This window comes from Cryptotermes secundus, unplaced genomic scaffold (assembly GCF_002891405.2).
Source record: "Cryptotermes secundus unplaced genomic scaffold, Csec_1.0 scaffold1016, whole genome shotgun sequence".
NCBI lineage: Eukaryota > Metazoa > Arthropoda > Insecta > Blattodea > Kalotermitidae > Cryptotermes > Cryptotermes secundus.
The window spans coordinates 710,546-728,628 of record NW_019724759.1 but is presented as its reverse complement, the minus strand read 5'-3'; the positions used below and the strand labels follow the sequence as shown (position 1 = coordinate 728,628).

Genomic DNA, 18,083 nt, shown 5'->3' with positions numbered 1-18,083 from the left:
GCAATTGATGTCCTTTTATTGTTGAGTGTGTTTGTTGCAAGAACGTGTTTACTGACCCGTTACCTAGCAATTGGAATACACATCACAATACTTAGTGCCAAATGCAGTGTATCAAATGTAAGAATGTAGGAAATAAAGCACCAGCATAAGCCAATTGAGATGACAGTATTCTAGGATGTTACATCATGCAATTTGGTAGAGAGGTACCAATATTTCTGAGGAGCTACTGCCTTGATCTCCTAGCTTGAAGGCGGAGAGAACAGATTCCTCAGTAACACTGATACCTACATAATGAGCTGCAGAGTGTCTCATCCCACGAGACCATAACCAAGAAAACTAGTGAAGACATCAAAAACTTAATGTTTGCAGTAGTGATTTGTAGAGTGTGTGGATTAGTGAAAGCGTTACAATTATTTACATTATGAGTTATAAACGTTCAATAAATCCAATTATCAATCCAAACCGTGTACCTAGTCACTAACATGTGGTAATATTCTGTTTGATGCTGTCTTAAGAACATAAGATTGAGATAGCAGGTTCCATCAGAATGTTTGTACCTGTATATCACACTACATAGCTGAACATCTCAAAATACCATAATCTAGATTCTCACTGCTATGAGAAACTCAAATTCCACATATATGTCATTTTAAAAATCCCATGCCTGAACATTGTTATTTTATTTCATACAGGGGAGAGAAAATGGAAAAGTTCTCCACTTAACTGAATTAAGTGTAATAATTAAAATTGAAAATAAAAGTTAAAGAAAAGTTAAAGAAAGTTCCTGTTTTTTGTGGAACCTGAAGGTTCATTACACTTTTCACAACAGCACACCACTAATCCCTGTCCTGAGCCATATGAATCCAGTCAACACCCTATTTCTTTAGAAGCTGCTACTTATTATGACAAACCTGTTAATAGACCAGCTATTAGTGTGCCATAAAAAGGTGTCTTGAAGTAGTGGTGGACTTTCCCTAGGAATTGGAATATAAGTCCATCCATAGCCATTGCATAAATGATTCGAGGCAGAGGGAACATTGCTCCAAATAGACTGCAACAGAAAAGTGTAGGTAAATAGAAATATCCAGAGACATGAACAGTAGCACCTATGAGACAGACAAATGAAGTATGAAAAAATGTCTCTTGCACCTTCCTGATAAAAGATAAAAATTTATGTAACCAATTAATATAGCAGTAATCACAGTGCACACTGCACAAGACCTGAAGCTTTCATGGTGAATGAATGTACTAGTTTCTTCTTGAGTGATTAACTGCATTAATATTGACCCTGATGATGGAGACAGAGCATGCCTCCAAAACATTGACATTTAACAGAATTTTAACATATCTGATTGCCTGAGATGACTCTAGTGCACAATACACAAACTTTCTGTTGGATAAGTAAACCATCCATTACACAAATCACAAGCAGAAGAAAGCATAAAAATATACAGCTTAAATACACAAAATTGTTAATATTGCTATTAAGTGAAAAGTGGCTGAATTTATACAGCAATTGTGGGAGACTATCCAAAATACAAAGATTATCGTCTTCTGAGATGTGACACCATACACCTGGATAGAAAGATACCGTCGTTTTAGAGGAAACTTCTGTATACAGAGTAGAGGAATCTGAACATGGAGGCAGATGATTCTTCCAAAATGTTCGTACCTGTCTACCTAAATCTAGTGTCATAATCTAAGAACACCACAACCTTCATGTTGATCACAACAAGAAAATCAAATCTTACTTACTTACTTACTTGGGCCGCGCCAAGCTCAAGCAGTTAGCTGCTGGCTTCCCACCGTGGCGGCCCAGTTTCAATCCCAAGTCTGGTCAAGTGGGATTTGTAGTGGACAAAGTGGCGCAGGGGCAGGTTTTCTCCAAGTACTTCGGTTTTCCCTGCCAATCTTCATTCTACCAATTGCTCCACAATCACCCTCACCTATCATCTGGGACTGGTACAATAGGCCAGAAGTGGCCGAAGTACAAGGGACTTAGTCCCACCCCACTAGCAATTAAAAAAAACAATACTTAATTTACTTACTTACTCATGGAGCTGAGCCCTTCTGGAGGAGCAGCCAATTCTGCAGCTACTCAAATTTTCCAGCATTTTATGGAATCCGAAGGTTCATTACCGTGTTCACAAGAGCCCTCCACTGGTCCATATCCTGAGCCAGATCAATCCAATCCATACCATCCCATCCTATCTCTCTGAGATCCATTTTAATATTGTCCACCCACCTACGCCTTGGTCTTCCCTGTGGTCTCTTTCCTTCTGGCTTTCCCACCAATATCCTATTCGCATTCCTCGTCTCCCCCATTCGTGCTACATGCCCTGCCCACCTCATCCTTCTTGACTTGATCATTCTAATTATACTTGGAGAAGAGTACAAGTTATGAAGCTCCTTATTATGCAGATTTCTCCAACCTTCTGTCACTTCATCCCTCTTCAATCCAAATATTCTCCTTAGCACCCTATTCGTAAACACCCTCAGTCTATGTTCCTCCCTTAATGTCAGAGACCAAATTTCACACCCATACAGAATCATAGGCAAAATTATAGTTTTGTATATTCTAATTTTTATGTTTATCTTAAGTGTTCAAAATATGGCTATGACATCAGGCAGAGTCCTAAGCCCAATCCACAAAGAGAAGAAGGAGAATAAAATAGGAAGCCATGTAAGATATTTAAAAGTAACATTAAAACGTTTAAGTTCTCATGGCGATGATTATGAAGAATTCTATCTTCTAGGGTATAACAGAATGTTAAGTGCTTCATACTGGTTTCTTGCTTGGCTTATTCTTCAACCCTGAAGAGGGAAGCGGCATATTCCTCCAAAAGGTCAGCCGATTTTCAGTAGACTACACGGCATTACATCCCAGAAGGTAACATTCAACATAAAAGACATTACATTCCTTCTATTTCAACCCACATACCTTGCACACAGCCCGAATATTCCTCCTATTGTTACTATCCACTGTGCAACAGGCCAGCCTGTCTCAAGAAACACCTTCGGAATTGGGGCATCAGAATCCTGTGCATGTTAAAATATTATTACAGGCTTATAGTACAGAACTAATTAATTGATTATTTGCTTATTTTAACATGTAATATCTCTTGAATTCAGAATTAACTTGACAGATACAAGAAAAGGCAATTAAATGATGTCTGGAATGAATGAACAAATGATTGTATACATACATATTATTTTTTTTGTTGCTAGTGGGGTGGGTCTAAGTCCTTTGTACTGTGGCCACTTCTGGCCTGTTGTACCAGCCCCAGATGATAGGTGAGGGTGATTGTGGAGCAATTGGTGGAATGAAGATTGGCAGGGGAAACCAAAGTACTCGGAGACAACCTGCCCCAGCGCCACTTTGTCCACCACAGATCCCACTTGACCAGACTCGGGATCGGACCCGGGCCACCGCAGTGGGAAGCCAGTGACTAACCGCTTGAGCTATGGTGTGGCCATGTGCGTACGTACACACACACACACATACATATGCACCTACATATATTCCATAGATTCACAGTCAGTAAAAAAATGACTGTCAGTTGTGGAATAAATAATAATGAATGTGTGAACCAATGCATGGCTTAATTAAAGAACAGTAAAAGCTTATTGAAGGTAAAATGTATATCAATATTTTCATAATCTCCTCTTCTCATTCTGAACTTTTGCTTTCTTATGTACTGTACGTAGTAAGAGAAAGTACTGTTAGTGTGAAAATAACGGATCTAGAGATGTTTATGGATTTACACTATTTCAGCACCCCTGAATGTGAGAATGTGAATTTTGTAATGTCATCTGTTTGCATATGTTTTCATGTACACATTTTTTTAATTTTAATTTAATTTATTGATACTTCAAGTAATCATACAGGTGATAACAAGTCACCACAGATATAGACGTAGTCCATTATTAAAAATGAGTACATATACAGACATATTCACATGTGTGTGCCCTGCTAGTGCTTGAACGGTTGGAAAGATTTTATTCATATTTAGTTTTTAAGAGTTCATCCTGTGTAAGTCGACGCCCAGTGGATATGAACACCATAGCTCCAAAAATAGAGGATTTTCACAGGTGTCCCCTAACAGAAAATTGTGATTTTCTCAAAAATGACTAATGATTTTCATTGAATTTCAGTAATTTATGAAGGCCCAAACATAATATTTCTCAAAAACAGCTTGCAGGCTGAGAAAGTTATATACACTAAAACCTAATGAAAAGTATTGTATTCTTGGCTGTGGCACCATATAGTCTGCTAAAGTTACCATCATTCTGGAAAAACCTGTAGCATCAATCTTCAGGAGAGACAAGTAAGCTAAGCATCGAAAAAAAAAGGTATAGAAATAAGGGGAGAGGCCTCACATTCTTTCACATTTCTTACTCTACTTCATTTGGTCAAGGTCCTGGCTCTCTTTCTTCCTCTATCCATATCAGTTTGTCCACTCTCATCTTACTCTTCTGCCTTGAAGTTGGAGATAGACCATCTTTTTTCAAACACTTGTAAAATCTTCCAAACTACATAGAGTCACATCCCAGAGGATGACACTCTTCATAATATCTGCTCTCAGAACCTCACATCCCACCAGTACATGAGGACGGTTCAAATTAAATTTGTTTGCAATGGATGTGATCATGTGGCTGTGTGCATGACAAAGCAGAGATTAACCTCAAGCCATGCAAAACAATTGGCAATTGGAGCAAACAGTGGCCGCCTCTGTGGTCTAGTCATCAAAGTTTCTGGCTACACATCCAGAAGTCCGGGTTCGATTCCCGGCGCTACAAGATTTTCTGAGAAGCAGCGGGTCTGGAATGGGGCCCACTCAGCCTCATGAGGATAACTGAGGAGCTATTTCAAGGAAACAGCAGCTCCAGTCTAGAAAACCGAAATTAACAGCCATGGGAATTCATTGCGCTGACCACACGACATCCTCTATCTGCTAAAGTTGGCATTAACTTCGCCGACAAGCGGGAGTCACTCAGTCAGTATAGTTCGCTTGTGGACTAAAACCACAGAGCTTATTTTTGTTAATTGGAGCAAACAGAATAGTGCTCATATTGACTATTTTTATTAATGGTCTCATCTGCTTCACTCAGAATAATCCCTAATTAAGTTTCATTTGAAGAACCTTCATAAAACAAGGGATGATTCTAATCATAATTTGCATTATCTCACCTGTAAATAATATGGCCACATGAGAGTCAGGACAGTTGAAACTCCAAAATAGGAGAGGAAGATAATGGTGAGGGACAAAATGATAGCAATTGGGATTGCTTTCTGGGGGTTCCTCACTTCTTCACCTGCAGTATGGAAAGAAAAAAATCAGCATAAGAAGCTTAGCCAGAAAATCAATAAAGTGAAGTAAATAAAACACAAGCACAAGCTATTCTTTTTGGAACAAGAAAAATATTAGTGAAAATGTACATCATATCAGTGGTGCTGCTCAGAGCACGTGCTTACGGATTATATCTAATGGTACAGATAAATTTATTCCTCTGCACTATATCATGAAGACATACTGGATAATGAAGGTATAGAGACCTATGCATTCTCAACCTCAAAAAGAGAGGGTAATGAGGGATTAGCTTTCATGAACAAGCCACTTTACCACCAGCGTAAAAAGACCCCTGAAACCCGTAGGCTAAGAGGCTGTATTGTCACCACAGCCAGTCTGGACATTGTAAAAGAGAAATAAATTAATATTTATCAGCCAGCACTCACATGTTTGTTATGAGAAAGTTCTGTCAGCTTTAAACTGTAAAGATTAAAAATTGAAATTTTAGAGTTATACGGCAAAACATGAGACCCAATTTTACCTGTAGTGGCTACACAATCGAAACCAACAAAGCCATAGAAGCAGGTGGCAGCTCCTTTTATAGCACCACTGACACCAAAAGGAAAAAATCCTCCCTCTCCTCCACCCTGAGGACTATCGGTGATAATGTCTTCTTTCTTTATAGCCCAGTTCTTTGAATCAGCTGCGAACAGAAATAAATGCATATCTCAAATTATTTTAAACTACCTTTTACACACAGAATTACTGGATTTTTGGACATTTTCCATTGCCTGTTATTCAAGAAAATAGAAAACATGACATTCCAGAAACTAGATTCGTTTCCATCCTCAAGTGAGGGGGCAAGACACCTACGCAGTTGGGCCTCTTAGAAAGAGCTAATCCCAATCACCCTTTATAATTTACCTTTTACAGATTCTTCTAGTAAAATATAGTTTAACCTGTCCTTAACCCTCTCCATACTATGAAAGAAATATTTCTCCTAACACAGCAGTTTCCCATGTGGTATGTAAAACATTACGAAAAATGTTCAGTAACGTATACATATACATATACATATTTTGCTTAGAATGATCGATACAATTATCTCCCAGAATATTGACCTTTCCTCATGGGACAGCCTGTACATGCATACACATTTTCTTATGAAGTACAGGCTCTGTAGGGGGCATGCAGTAGCGTAGTTGGTTGAGGCACTGTGCTACAAACCAGATGAGGTCACTGGATTTTTTCAATTGACCTAATCCTTCCAGCCATAATGTGGCCCTGGGGTTAACTCAACCTCTAACAGAAATGAGTACCAGGAATTAATTAAATCATTTTCCTGGGGAGTAAAGCGCGGCCAGCGCATAAGGCTGACAACCTTAGAGCCGATTATCTAGATGATGTGGGACCCTCAACGTCTCACAACACTATGGGCCTTCACGGCCTGTAACAGGGATAGCTTTACTTTACTTTTTACTTTTACTATGGGCTCTGTAACTTTTAGCCACAACTTCTATTTTTACATCTAATCACATAGGATAGTTTAAAATTCCACAAATACTGTAGAACATCAATTACTGTACTGAATCATAATGATCACAGAAAATGCAGAATCTGTAACTCTCCCACTAGGATCTGATGACCACTGAGTCTACCTGCATGTGACATAGCAAGCCCCAGTATTGGTGGAAAAATGTTGCACTGTTGTAAGACCTTCATTTGTGCATCAGATGTCAATGCATGTGGAAGCAAAGCCAAATAATCTAAGTTTAGCCAGGATCGTCATAAAAGAATGTGACTTGCAAATTAAACATACAACTGGCGATGTTTCTGGCCAGTGAATGCTGTTTACAGATGCATTGTGCCAAGTGCTGTTATGAGTTGATATCAGCTTCCAATGGGTCTGTAACCTCTCCATTTTGGGCAAATAAAGTGCAAGGTCCTTGCTTGTACACCTCACATGTATAGTGACAGTCATTCTGAATGTGTCTCATTCTGTTTCAGTTATTTCTCTTCTAATGAAAGGTTTAGATAAAAATAATCATAACTGGCTGTCATGGGAATTACAATGTAGCCAACTTACCTTTGAATGAACCAGCAAGGATTACAAACAGAACAACAGCGATATTTACTATGGTAAATAGGCTGTTTACTAAAGATGATTCCTTAACACCCAAGGAAAGTGCAACTGAAACACACAGAATTAGGAAAACATTTTTAAAGAAAAAATTAGTAGCCATTCCTCTTTCAAGCAGATGTAATATTTTAAGGCTATTTTATATACAGTATGGACACACTCAGCAAGCTGTTATTTTTTATCCCTTGCAGACTTTATTTTAGGTTTCCCTGTCCCAGTATTTTCTAAACTTGTTAATCAAAATTTCAATTGACAATGTTACCACTCCTATTAAAATTCTAGTTGCATTTTTCAGTTAGGATAAAATTTCAGTTTACAAAAGTTTGGTGTGTATATAAAACATAAATCAATAACAAAATATTGCACAAGCAATGTTTCACTTTTCATCATTCTTCAGGCTTCTTAAGCAACTGTTGTTGAAGGGGAGTCATGATAGCCCCATCAGTACAGCCACTACACTAGAGAGTGAGGAATCAGAGTTCAACTACCAGCAGGGTGATCTTCTTCTCCACAGTGTCCTAACTGGCAATGGGGCTCACCCAGCCTCCTAACCAATTAGTAACAGCCTCATCCCTCAAAGTGACCAAGTTAAATTAATAACAGCTAACCATACACACAGTGGTGGTAAGTTCTTGAAATTTAATGCTAATGGCGTTAATGACTTCAATCCTCTTTCTTCAATGTCACTCCCCCCTCTAGAAAGAAGAAGAAAAGTTCTTGTTAGCTGTGTGAGGAATTATATATGATGAAATGGTCTAATAACATCCATGTTCACTAGAAACTCTTTTTATGCATATATAGGAGGAAATAAAATGTACTATCTTGTTTGTGCATCAAGAACTTTTATTCAGTTCAGTATATTTCATAAATTAGTTAATGCATACCTGCTAAAATGAATGATATTCCAAATGCAAAGATATCAAAATAAGGTGATAGTGCAAAGGAATCTGTAGCCATTGGCATGGTTTCAAGAAACGTTTGTTCCATTGTTTCATTAAGAAGAGAATCAAGATATTTGCTTAAACCTCTTGCAACACTTGCAGAACCTGAAATACAAAGGAACATGGCAGTCAATATCATAGCATGTAGACCCGTTGTTAAGTGGTGACTCTGCAAACAGAGGCCGTTGCTAGGTAATTCCCACAACAAATATGCACGCTGTTTTCTGCTGATCTGTGCTGACATATTATGACTAGAAGGTTGGTATGAGATGGCCGCCAGCCTGGGACCCAGTTAGTTGAAATAACAAATTCAGTTGTGGAATATTCGCCAGACGGTAAGGGTGTAAACAGAGGACAGTGTTAAGATCCTTTACCAGGGAAGGACTAGTGAAGACATAGAAGACTTTATGTTGTGCTGCAGTTATAGTGATCTTTACAGTGTGTAAACCAGTGAGGCTGTTACAGTCACTTGTAGTTATGAGTTGTGTTTATAAGTGGTCAATAAATCTAGTCACCAAACCAAACCCCGTCTAGTAACTCAAACACGTGATAATATTTAAATAATCTGACAAGAAGGTATAGAAGTTTGCAACAAATGAAAAGCACGGACCTTTTGGAGTTCCTTTTAATGGTATTAATTGCAGTTTCTTTCAAATTATGAACAATAACTTATATTAAAATGCTTAGTTCCAAATTTTCTTTAGGTAATGTTCACACTTGACATTTTAATTTGTTAAATATTTATCATATTACACTGTTTAATATTTCCACAGGTGATCAATGCATATACTGTGTGTTCAGCATAGTAATTTCATGAAGTTTTAGAGAATAAAAACTGAACTTACCTATTACATATTCTAGAATGAGATTCCATCCAATGATGAATGCTACAAATTCCCCCACACAAACATAACTATAGATATATGCAGATCCTGCTCGAGGAACCCTTGCTCCAAATTCTGCATAACACAATCCTAAAACAAAGTAACGACTGATGTCACAGAATATAAAGGAAACTCATCACATAGGTACGTTAGTTTCCAGCTTGCAAGTCTCACCGTCTGCAGGCATTAGTCCTTGAAGTTCAACTAAAACAGGAAAATGCATCATTAAGGTGGCATTAAATGATGCATTTTGTATACAAATATCTGTCCTGCTTTCCATGGGGGCTGCAGAGAGGAAGAGGCAAGCAGTTATCCCCCCCCCCCAACCCAGAAATTTTGGAAAGAAATCAAAACTGAAATGCTAACCTATTTTATTTTAAAGCCAGCATTAACACATTTTTACTCTTATGACTGAATACTATATAAAACTTCATTTTCAGATACCTCTAGTATCTGTTTTCCCAAGTTAGTAATTAAATTGTTAAAGTTGTGTGAAAGAATAAGTACTACTGAGCTGAATATGAGACATTTTCAAAGTTTATTCAGTTGAAACAATGTTAATTACCTGCAAATAGAGATGCAACAGCTGCTATCAGGAAGGACACAACCACAGCTGGGCCTGCAATGTTCTTGGAAACATTTCCTGCAAGTACGTATACACCAACTCCCAGAGTGCTTCCCACACCAAGAGCAGTAAGGTCAAAGGTGCTGAGGACACGAGCTAGCTCAGAACTGCCTAATGCAAGGGAATCCAGTACCTTGCGTCGACCCAGAGCATGCCACCAGCTCCAGCCAGTGCTCACTACCATCGCAGTTAGGGCAAGGTGTCTTAGCCTGGTCCTCACTCCACCCCCCCAGACCTGCAAGCAAAAACAAAGCTGGAATGTAGTATCATATCTAGTGCATCTGTACTTATGGACATAAACTGCTTGGCAAGAAGAATTTTTGTATGCATTTGAGACATCAGTCCATTAAAACATATATCCAAATGTTTGTATATAGCATTTGAACTGACCCATTATGTAAGGATATCAGTCATCTGCTAGTGTATGATTCAGAATACCTCAGTAAATCAGAAGGTGGCCAGGTACTGACTCAAGTACTAACATGAAAGAGAAGAAGATGCCAGTGGTGGTGGCAGTGGCAGTGGTGGTGGCGATGGCGATGGTAAATATACAGGAGGAGGAGGAAGGAGGAAATGTATACACTGCAGAAAACATTTTGATCGCTTACGCAAACGAAGAATAAATCCAGGGGTACAAATCATGGACACTGCCAGAATTCCTTCCAAGGGGGAGATCCAGAAAATATGGGAATAGATTTACATTTAGGACATTTTAAGACTATTTTTACTGATTACCCTACATTGGGGTAGAAGAATATTTTTAGAATACTTTTAAATCATGTTAATAATATTTGTTATACTTCCCTCTTTTCCCCTTCAATTTCAATTTGATTCCAGAAATCCTGAGTGTGGGGGGGGGGAGATGCCTGTTTTGACCTCCTTGCTGACCCCAATATATTTTGCTCGTCCTACTCGCTTTCATTCCATCCGCTCAGTAACACATGCTGTAGTACAGAATACAAACTTTGGAACTCCTTGTTACATCATTTTGGACTCCCTTCTGTAGCTTCCCTCTCCCCTCCCTCCCTTAACACTTTGTTCTCAGACACACTTAGCATGAGATCACGTTTAAAACCCATATACAATAACTACAATTATAAAAGGTAAGGCCGTCCCTTTGCATAATTAATTAAGCACCAGGCAAAGGAGGCGTATGAGGGAGTGGAGTTATAGCTCTACCATTCTTGACCTCAGCAATAGATGGAGGTGAGCGGTCAGCTTCACACTCCAGCAGCTTTACTCCCGGGGAAACAGCCGTGGGAGGCTGGGTGGGCCCTAGAACCGGTCTGCACACTTTGAAGTAGAGAAAATGTTCTCGTTCTTCCCGGAAATCGGAACCCAGCCGTCCAACTCGGAGCCCGTCACTATGCTGACTGAGCTATCAGTTAAAATTGTAGTTCTGTATGTTTTAAGCTCCAGTTGATTTTTTAATACGGGATGGGATGGTAATGATTCTGAACTGAATGGTAGCAACCGTTCTTTGCACAACATCTCCTTTTACCTTCTTCGTAAATATTAATTGCCCTTTTTTCTTCTTCTACTTGTTCCCATTCCAGCAGGACTTGTTAAACCCACCCTGGCCGTCTTTCTGTCTCTAGATAAAATAACTGGAGAACCACTGAATGGATGTTCAAAAAATCTTATATCGTGGAGTTTAATTAAAATTTGTCAATCCACTGCCCCTTGGTAAGGTAAAGTTGTCACTGTGCTTAATTAATTAAGCACTACACCATGAAGGCGTATGGGGGAGTAAATGTATAGATACGCATTTTCTTGACCTCTGCACTAGCTGGACGTGAGTGGTCAGCTTCACGCCCCGGCCGCTTTACACCCGAGAAAAAGCCCCCGGTACCCTTTGGATAGGAGATTGGGTGGGACCCAGAGCCGGTCTGGACGACATGGAGAACGGAAGATTCTTGACTTGAACTTCGAACTCCTCAGTCGTCCAGCCCGTAGCCATTCGCTATACCGACTGCGCTATCCCGGATCCAGTAACACGTACGTACTAAATTTAAAACTCACTAATAAAGAAATTGTGTAAAAATCGCTTATAAGATGTTGGGGGATTTTTCGGGAGGAATGTAGAATACATAAAGTCGAGGAGATAAGGTGGGGTGTATTTTTGTTGGAGAGGTGTGGTTAAAATACGTACATTTAGTTTATGGCGTGGAAGTGATTGGGCCCTGTTTTAGAAGATTCCAATGTTATATCTGTAACACACTTCTTTATAGGCGATGTACGTAATTATTCTGCTGAAAGAACTGCGTTGAGGGTATATTATTGACCTACGTTGTGTTTCTTCCTGGATGCCTGTGTTGACAATAGATCTGTTGCTGATTAGATCTTACAATGATAAGTGTTACCTTCTGGGATAAAACGCCATGTAGTCCCTTGAAATTCAATCGACGTTTCGGAGAAACATATCGGCTCCATCTTCAGGCTCGAACAATATGCCGAGCAAGATACCAGCGTGAAAGCACTGCTTGCCACCTGCTTTCACGCTGGTATCTTGCTCGGCTTATCCTTCGACTCTATATAAAAACCGCTGTGAGAACTTCTACAGGTCTTAAGGATTCTTTAGTTGATGTATATTATTAGGGACTCTGCATTATTGTCCTTTTATGCAATTGTTTGCGGCGGTCCTTATTTTAAGGTCTGATTCTGTTGAAATTAGACTAGGAAGTAACATGTTCTGTGGGGTATCTTGAAAGCAGTTCGTTGTGATGGCGTTTGTGCCACGCCACTGCCCATCTTCAACAAAATGAGACCTTAAAATTGGAGCACAGGTTACTCTCAAAGAATCATTTTAAAAGGCACTTATAAATTTTCGAGTTTATATCTAGCATAATATATTCCTTCTTATTTTCATGTTTTTCTTTCAAAGTACAAGGGCAGGCAGATAAATTTATTGCACCGAATTGTATGCGTTGGTAGAACTATTATCAGTCAATGCAATCACCAATTAAATTACCAAAACTGGCAGTCATATTTCTCAACTTTCAAACATTCGTCATATCTCACAATGTAAATTTCCCAGAAACTCCTACTGTCAGATTATGCATTAGGATAAACTGAACTCTTCATTTCAGGCTAGAATTGAACACATAAATTACTATTCACCATGGTAGACGATATCTTATTCATTTACCTAAGAATATCTGTGGGCCAAAAAATTGAAATACAGAATAAAATGCCTATAAACAGTAAAAATAATGTTATAAACGTACAAATGAGTCTGAAGCATAACCACTCATCAGCGATAAATGCGGACGTAATTAGTCACCTGTGACCAAACAATGGAAGATGCAGACGCACATAGCCGAGATAAGATAGGGCGCTACCCACATAAGTTGTTGGATGTTCATTTATCGTGCTCCTGGTTCTGCGTTCTTCAGGTGACATCTTATCATAGATTATCTATTTTATCTGCTTTTTAAGTGTACGTTTTGAGACATGGAGAGATTAGATGTAATTAGCCCTCTGAAACCTGAAATTCAACTAAACAATACCTACATAAAAATTCAGTTCCTCCCTCACAGGAAACACAATCCGTCAACATTACAGAGACCAATCAGTTAATGCTGTTTAGGGATATAAATTGGGTACAGCATATTCTCGATTTAATGGTCTAATTGGGGGGAACGGTGTCCGATATTGCCGAAATGTCCCTTAAATCCCATTGTCCGTAAAAAAATATTTGTATCAAACCAAAATTGTTTAGTTTTTCAATAAATTCTAATTTTTGTTTTACACTCAAGTTTGTAATTTTTCTTTTTTCCACCATGATATATTACTTTACAAAAAAAAAAATGTAACAGAACAAACGAAACACGCACAACACAAATTTCATTTGTGATGGAACAATTTGTGTTGTACTAGAGACGCGTTACGTTCGCAGCACGACAGGAAATATCAAGCAGACTGTTACGGGGAAGTACCGATATATCGACAGGAGAACAAAAGAAAAGTACCGAAGAATTTTATCCGTTAAATCGGTTCCGTTTATTCGAGGCTTTACTGTAAAGTTATCCCTGGGCTCGATCCAATAATCACCACGGCATGAAGACGCATGGGAGCGTGGAGGTTCGGCGTTACCATTCTTGACCTCGGCACTAGATGGAGGTGAGTGGTCAGCTTCATGTCCCTGTCGCTTTAACCCCGAAACAGCTCTGGGGGAAGGGCGGTAAGGAAATTTGAAAGGCGGAAATTGAGACTGTTTATTCTAAGAATCGTACGAAATCCATCAACACATTCTATAGGCAGAATGCAGAGATGTTTAATGTTAAAGGAGGTGGTACATATAGTCACCGCCGCGCTTTAAAGAATTGAGATATGGTACCCCTATACCAATTACAAAATAAGAAGAAGAAGAAGAAGAAGAAGAAGAAGAAGCCTTGTCCAGGATGTTCTTTACACGTAGTGAAATGTGAACTTAGCAACACGAGGGAGCAGTACCAGAATCCAGGCCAGTGCAGCGCATCACTGAAGTTGCCTGTTAAGTTACACTATGTACTTTATGACAGTTCAACAGATAAAATTATCATATTCTGATGCACCGAGATACCATTTTTCTGACAGAAGAGAAAATATTGTTTATTTATGATTTACTTAAACTTCAGAGGGAGGCTGGAGTCAACTGCACGATAAGGAGCTTCATAATTTATGCCTCTCACCATATTATTAGGACGATCAAACCTAGGAGAATAAGATGGGCAGTGCATGTAGCAAACACAACAAATAAGAAGAATGCATACAAAATATCAGTAGGAAATCTTGGAAGAAAGATACCTTTGAAATACTTGGAGGTAGATAGGAGGATATTAAAATGGATTTAAAAATATATATATATATATGTTGGTAGATTATGGGCTGGATTAATTTTCTTGTTCAGTAGGAATAATGCACTTCAGCGTCAAATTATGAATGAAAAAATTATTGGCTCTGACATCACAGTTCGTGTATAAACACACCGTAAATTAATATATGAAGATTACAAACGAGCAAGGTGACAGAGCCAATAATAGGATCTTATTCGTTTCTTTCGCTTCGTAGTATAGCACGGGGACCTGTGACAGGTCACTCGAACTCGCTAATTCCATAAAATGCTGGAACAGAGACCAGAATAACATACTGGCTTCACTACTCTGAGGCAGTCTTCCTCGAGGACTACTGCCTTATGGTGCGGAGGAGTTTAGCGCGCCCCAATGACCCGGAGAGCTATGCTGGCGAGAGTGTAAGCTCCTGGCAGAGTCACCCATGCCAGTCAAAGAAAATGGCGGGGCGAAGTGTAGTCCCTGGACCTCCAGGATGGGGGGGGGGATGTGGGGCTAACGACCACACTCATAAAAAAATTTACTGTTGCGAAACCTCCAGAAAACCACGGAGAAGGCCAAAACCCACGTAGGGTTGTAACGACAGTAAAGACGAACTCTGCATCAGCAATTTTTAAGTAAATAAATGGAAGTAAAAAGGTAAAGAAGTCGCTGTACTTAATTAAACATCACGCCATGAAGATGTACATGAATTCTTAACCTCGTCACTGGGTACAGGTGAGCGATCAGCTTCACACCCCGGCCGTTTTAACCCCCAGAGCAAGAGCTCACCGGTACCCTTTGGGCCTCAGGCGACACCTGAAATCTGTGGAGAAGAGAAAAATTGGACAATGCTATCTTCCGTGATATGCTGCCATGTCGTCTGGCAGAAGTTTCCCAACGTTTCGGAAGAATATATTGCCTCTTGCTTCAGGGTCGAAGAATAGGCCGATCAATCAAACAAGCAAGTGATGTTTGTTTTTGCCTTGCTAGCAATCTAACCCTTGTTCCTAGGTCATTCAGCCCGTAACTAGTCGCTATACCTACTGAGCTGCGCCAGATCTAAGATGGTGTTCACAGAAATATTGTTTACAGTGTGTTTCAGTAAAATATATCTCCTTGATTAACGAGTTGTGGGCCATATAAGACAACATTTTTTTTCTGTGTGTTGGTTTATTTGTATGGGGAAACAAAAAACTCTGGATAAATACTAGAGCCCATTGGTATACACGTTAAAACATTAAGATATTTATAAGAAAAATGGGTCCTACCCTAAGAAACGCGTACACATGCGCACAAATATGCACGTAGGTAGGGTCTGTGAGCGGTGAGATTGAGCCCGAGTGAGTCACAAATATTAGACTCCCAACCCCCATATAAAAGTCATATAAATGCATCTAATAAGTACTTTCAGACAATCAGATGCTCTACAAAACAAATGTCGAATAAAGGCCAAGAATAACAGGCCAACAATTCAAGTAAACAGAATTCCCTTATGCTTGCTTAATTATAACATTCTTTTAAATTAAATAAGAATATATTTAGTACCAGGGGCCTGGGCCGTATGTCCCTGCTGCACCCCCACCCCCCAGGTGGGGGTGAGAGGGTACTGGAACGCAGTACGTAATGGCAAGCACGTCAATTTCAAAGCTCAAAAAATTCGCCAGCAATTCTATACATAATGTAACACTTTTGGAGCCTTGTCTCTCTTTCGTTTAGCTCTCTTGAAAACTGTAAAGTGTATGGGAAATGTGTATTTGTGCATAAAAACGCATTCCATGTTCCTCTCAAAACTCTGTAACAAATTTTTGGTTCCAATACATGTCAGTTGCGTGTGAGTTAAGCTTGCACACAAAAGCACTTGCAAAAGGTCCATTATTACGTCCCCAATTTAACCCATATTGGCATGAGTTAACAGAACCCCCAATATCAAATTGTATGAAAACCCGCTCAGTTGTCGGGTTATTTCATGGGTAGAGACGGAAGGACGTTCGCCCCGCAGGGATGCAATCAAGCGTAAAGAAGTTAAAGTTGTCCATGTGCTTAACTAATTAAGCACTACACCATTGAGGCGTATGGGGGAGTGGATATATAGATCCACATTTTCTTGATCTCGGCATTAGTTGGAGGTGAGTGGTCAGCTTCACGCCCCTGCCGCTTTACCCCGGGGGAAAGCCCACGGTAGCCATTGGATATGAGGTCGTGTGGACCCCAGGGCCAGTTTGGAGGACTTGGGGAAGAGAAAATTCTTGCCCCCATCAGGTCTCGAACTCCGACCCCTTAGTCATCCAACCCGTAGCCAGTCGCTATACCGACTGCGCTATACCGGTTAGGCGTAATATTCATTTTAAATATTTTGGGAATATTCTGCAATAGAATCTCGATTTGCTCAGTTTTCACCTGATCAATATGCTTTAGAAATTGGCATTAAAATGTTAATTATTATAACGGAGTCCTGGCTTAGGTGAGCCCAGTCATTCCTACTCCCGTCTGCATCACCCGGCACATATGCTCATAATAAATTTGGAGAACATCTCTGCAATGTATTTATAATACAACATTAAGATCCACACACATACATATAAAATGCGCCACCTAAAATCTATTGAAACTCTACTCCCAATACGAGACTGAAACTGATTTTACTGTTACGTAATACATAACACTGGAGGAAAAATGCCGTTAAAATTCAACAGAGAATAATTTATCATCATCCTTCAACGTCTCTGTTTCATTTATCCCTTTCGCACGTTTATCTTCTTCCCTCCTTTCCCCATTAAAACAGCGAATGGAGTTACGTCATTAGGACAGAATTTTAATTGAAAGGGGGGGGTGGTGAAAATTACACAACACATATACTGTCAGTCATAAATCGTATTGTGTGCGTTTAGACTTAAAATCGAAGTATTAAGTACATAAATAAAATTAGATGACTCACCGGGATAAGTGACACTAACGATCAGTACCGAATTCAGATGCAGCAGATGTTCTTCATACAGCTGAATATGGCTGCGGAACTGTTAACAAGGCAAACGAGGCAGTCGTCAAGGACACCAGCAGCTGTGCTCAGTTACACGGATTGTGGATAACTGTACATAGTCCTCGTGAGCTGCTTAATGCACGAATGCCGGTGATATCTTGGATTGGAGCGGCCGATATGAACTCCTGTTTTGCTTGATCAGTAGCGACAACTATGAATGGGCATAGCAAACTTATGTTTACGTTTGTGGTAATCGGTTTCGGGTAAGTCTGTGCCGTCTGTGCTCGGTGAAGGGTGTCTCAAGGAGCGGTGAATGGATAAAAATAGGAATAAATTAACAGTTCGGAGACCATGGGGGCCAGCAGGGGGAGAAATCTAGGACTCTGCCCCTTCCTGATAAAAAAAAAATCA

The 18,083-nt window shown here is 39.6% G+C and overlaps 1 protein-coding gene across 6 annotated transcripts in view; it reads right to left on the bottom strand.

The window, feature by feature from the left end:
* Nucleotides 1-17,852, bottom strand: part of LOC111862978 (high affinity cationic amino acid transporter 1) — a 43,201-nt gene extending 25,349 nt beyond the window's left edge. For 3 of the 6 annotated variants that reach the window (XM_023848877.2, XM_023848880.2, XM_033750881.1), the window contains exons 1-9: nt 17,631-17,848; nt 9,822-10,116; nt 9,218-9,346; nt 8,316-8,477; nt 7,378-7,482; nt 5,833-5,994; nt 5,192-5,316; nt 2,942-3,039; nt 912-1,051 (exon numbers count right to left, since the gene is read on the bottom strand). In XM_023848877.2, the coding sequence (XP_023704645.2) occupies nt 912-1,051; nt 2,942-3,039; nt 5,192-5,316; nt 5,833-5,994; nt 7,378-7,482; nt 8,316-8,477; nt 9,218-9,346; nt 9,822-10,065 (1,165 nt within the window). In that variant the 5' untranslated portion in view covers nt 10,066-10,116; nt 17,631-17,848. Of the gene's footprint in view, nt 1-911; nt 1,052-2,941; nt 3,040-5,191; nt 5,317-5,832; nt 5,995-7,377; nt 7,483-8,315; nt 8,478-9,217; nt 9,347-9,821; nt 10,117-17,630 lie in introns of all 6 variants that reach the window. The other 3 variants (XM_023848879.2, XM_023848881.2, XM_033750880.1) reach the window with 2 other exon arrangements.
* Nucleotides 17,853-18,083: the final 231 nt, after the last annotated feature.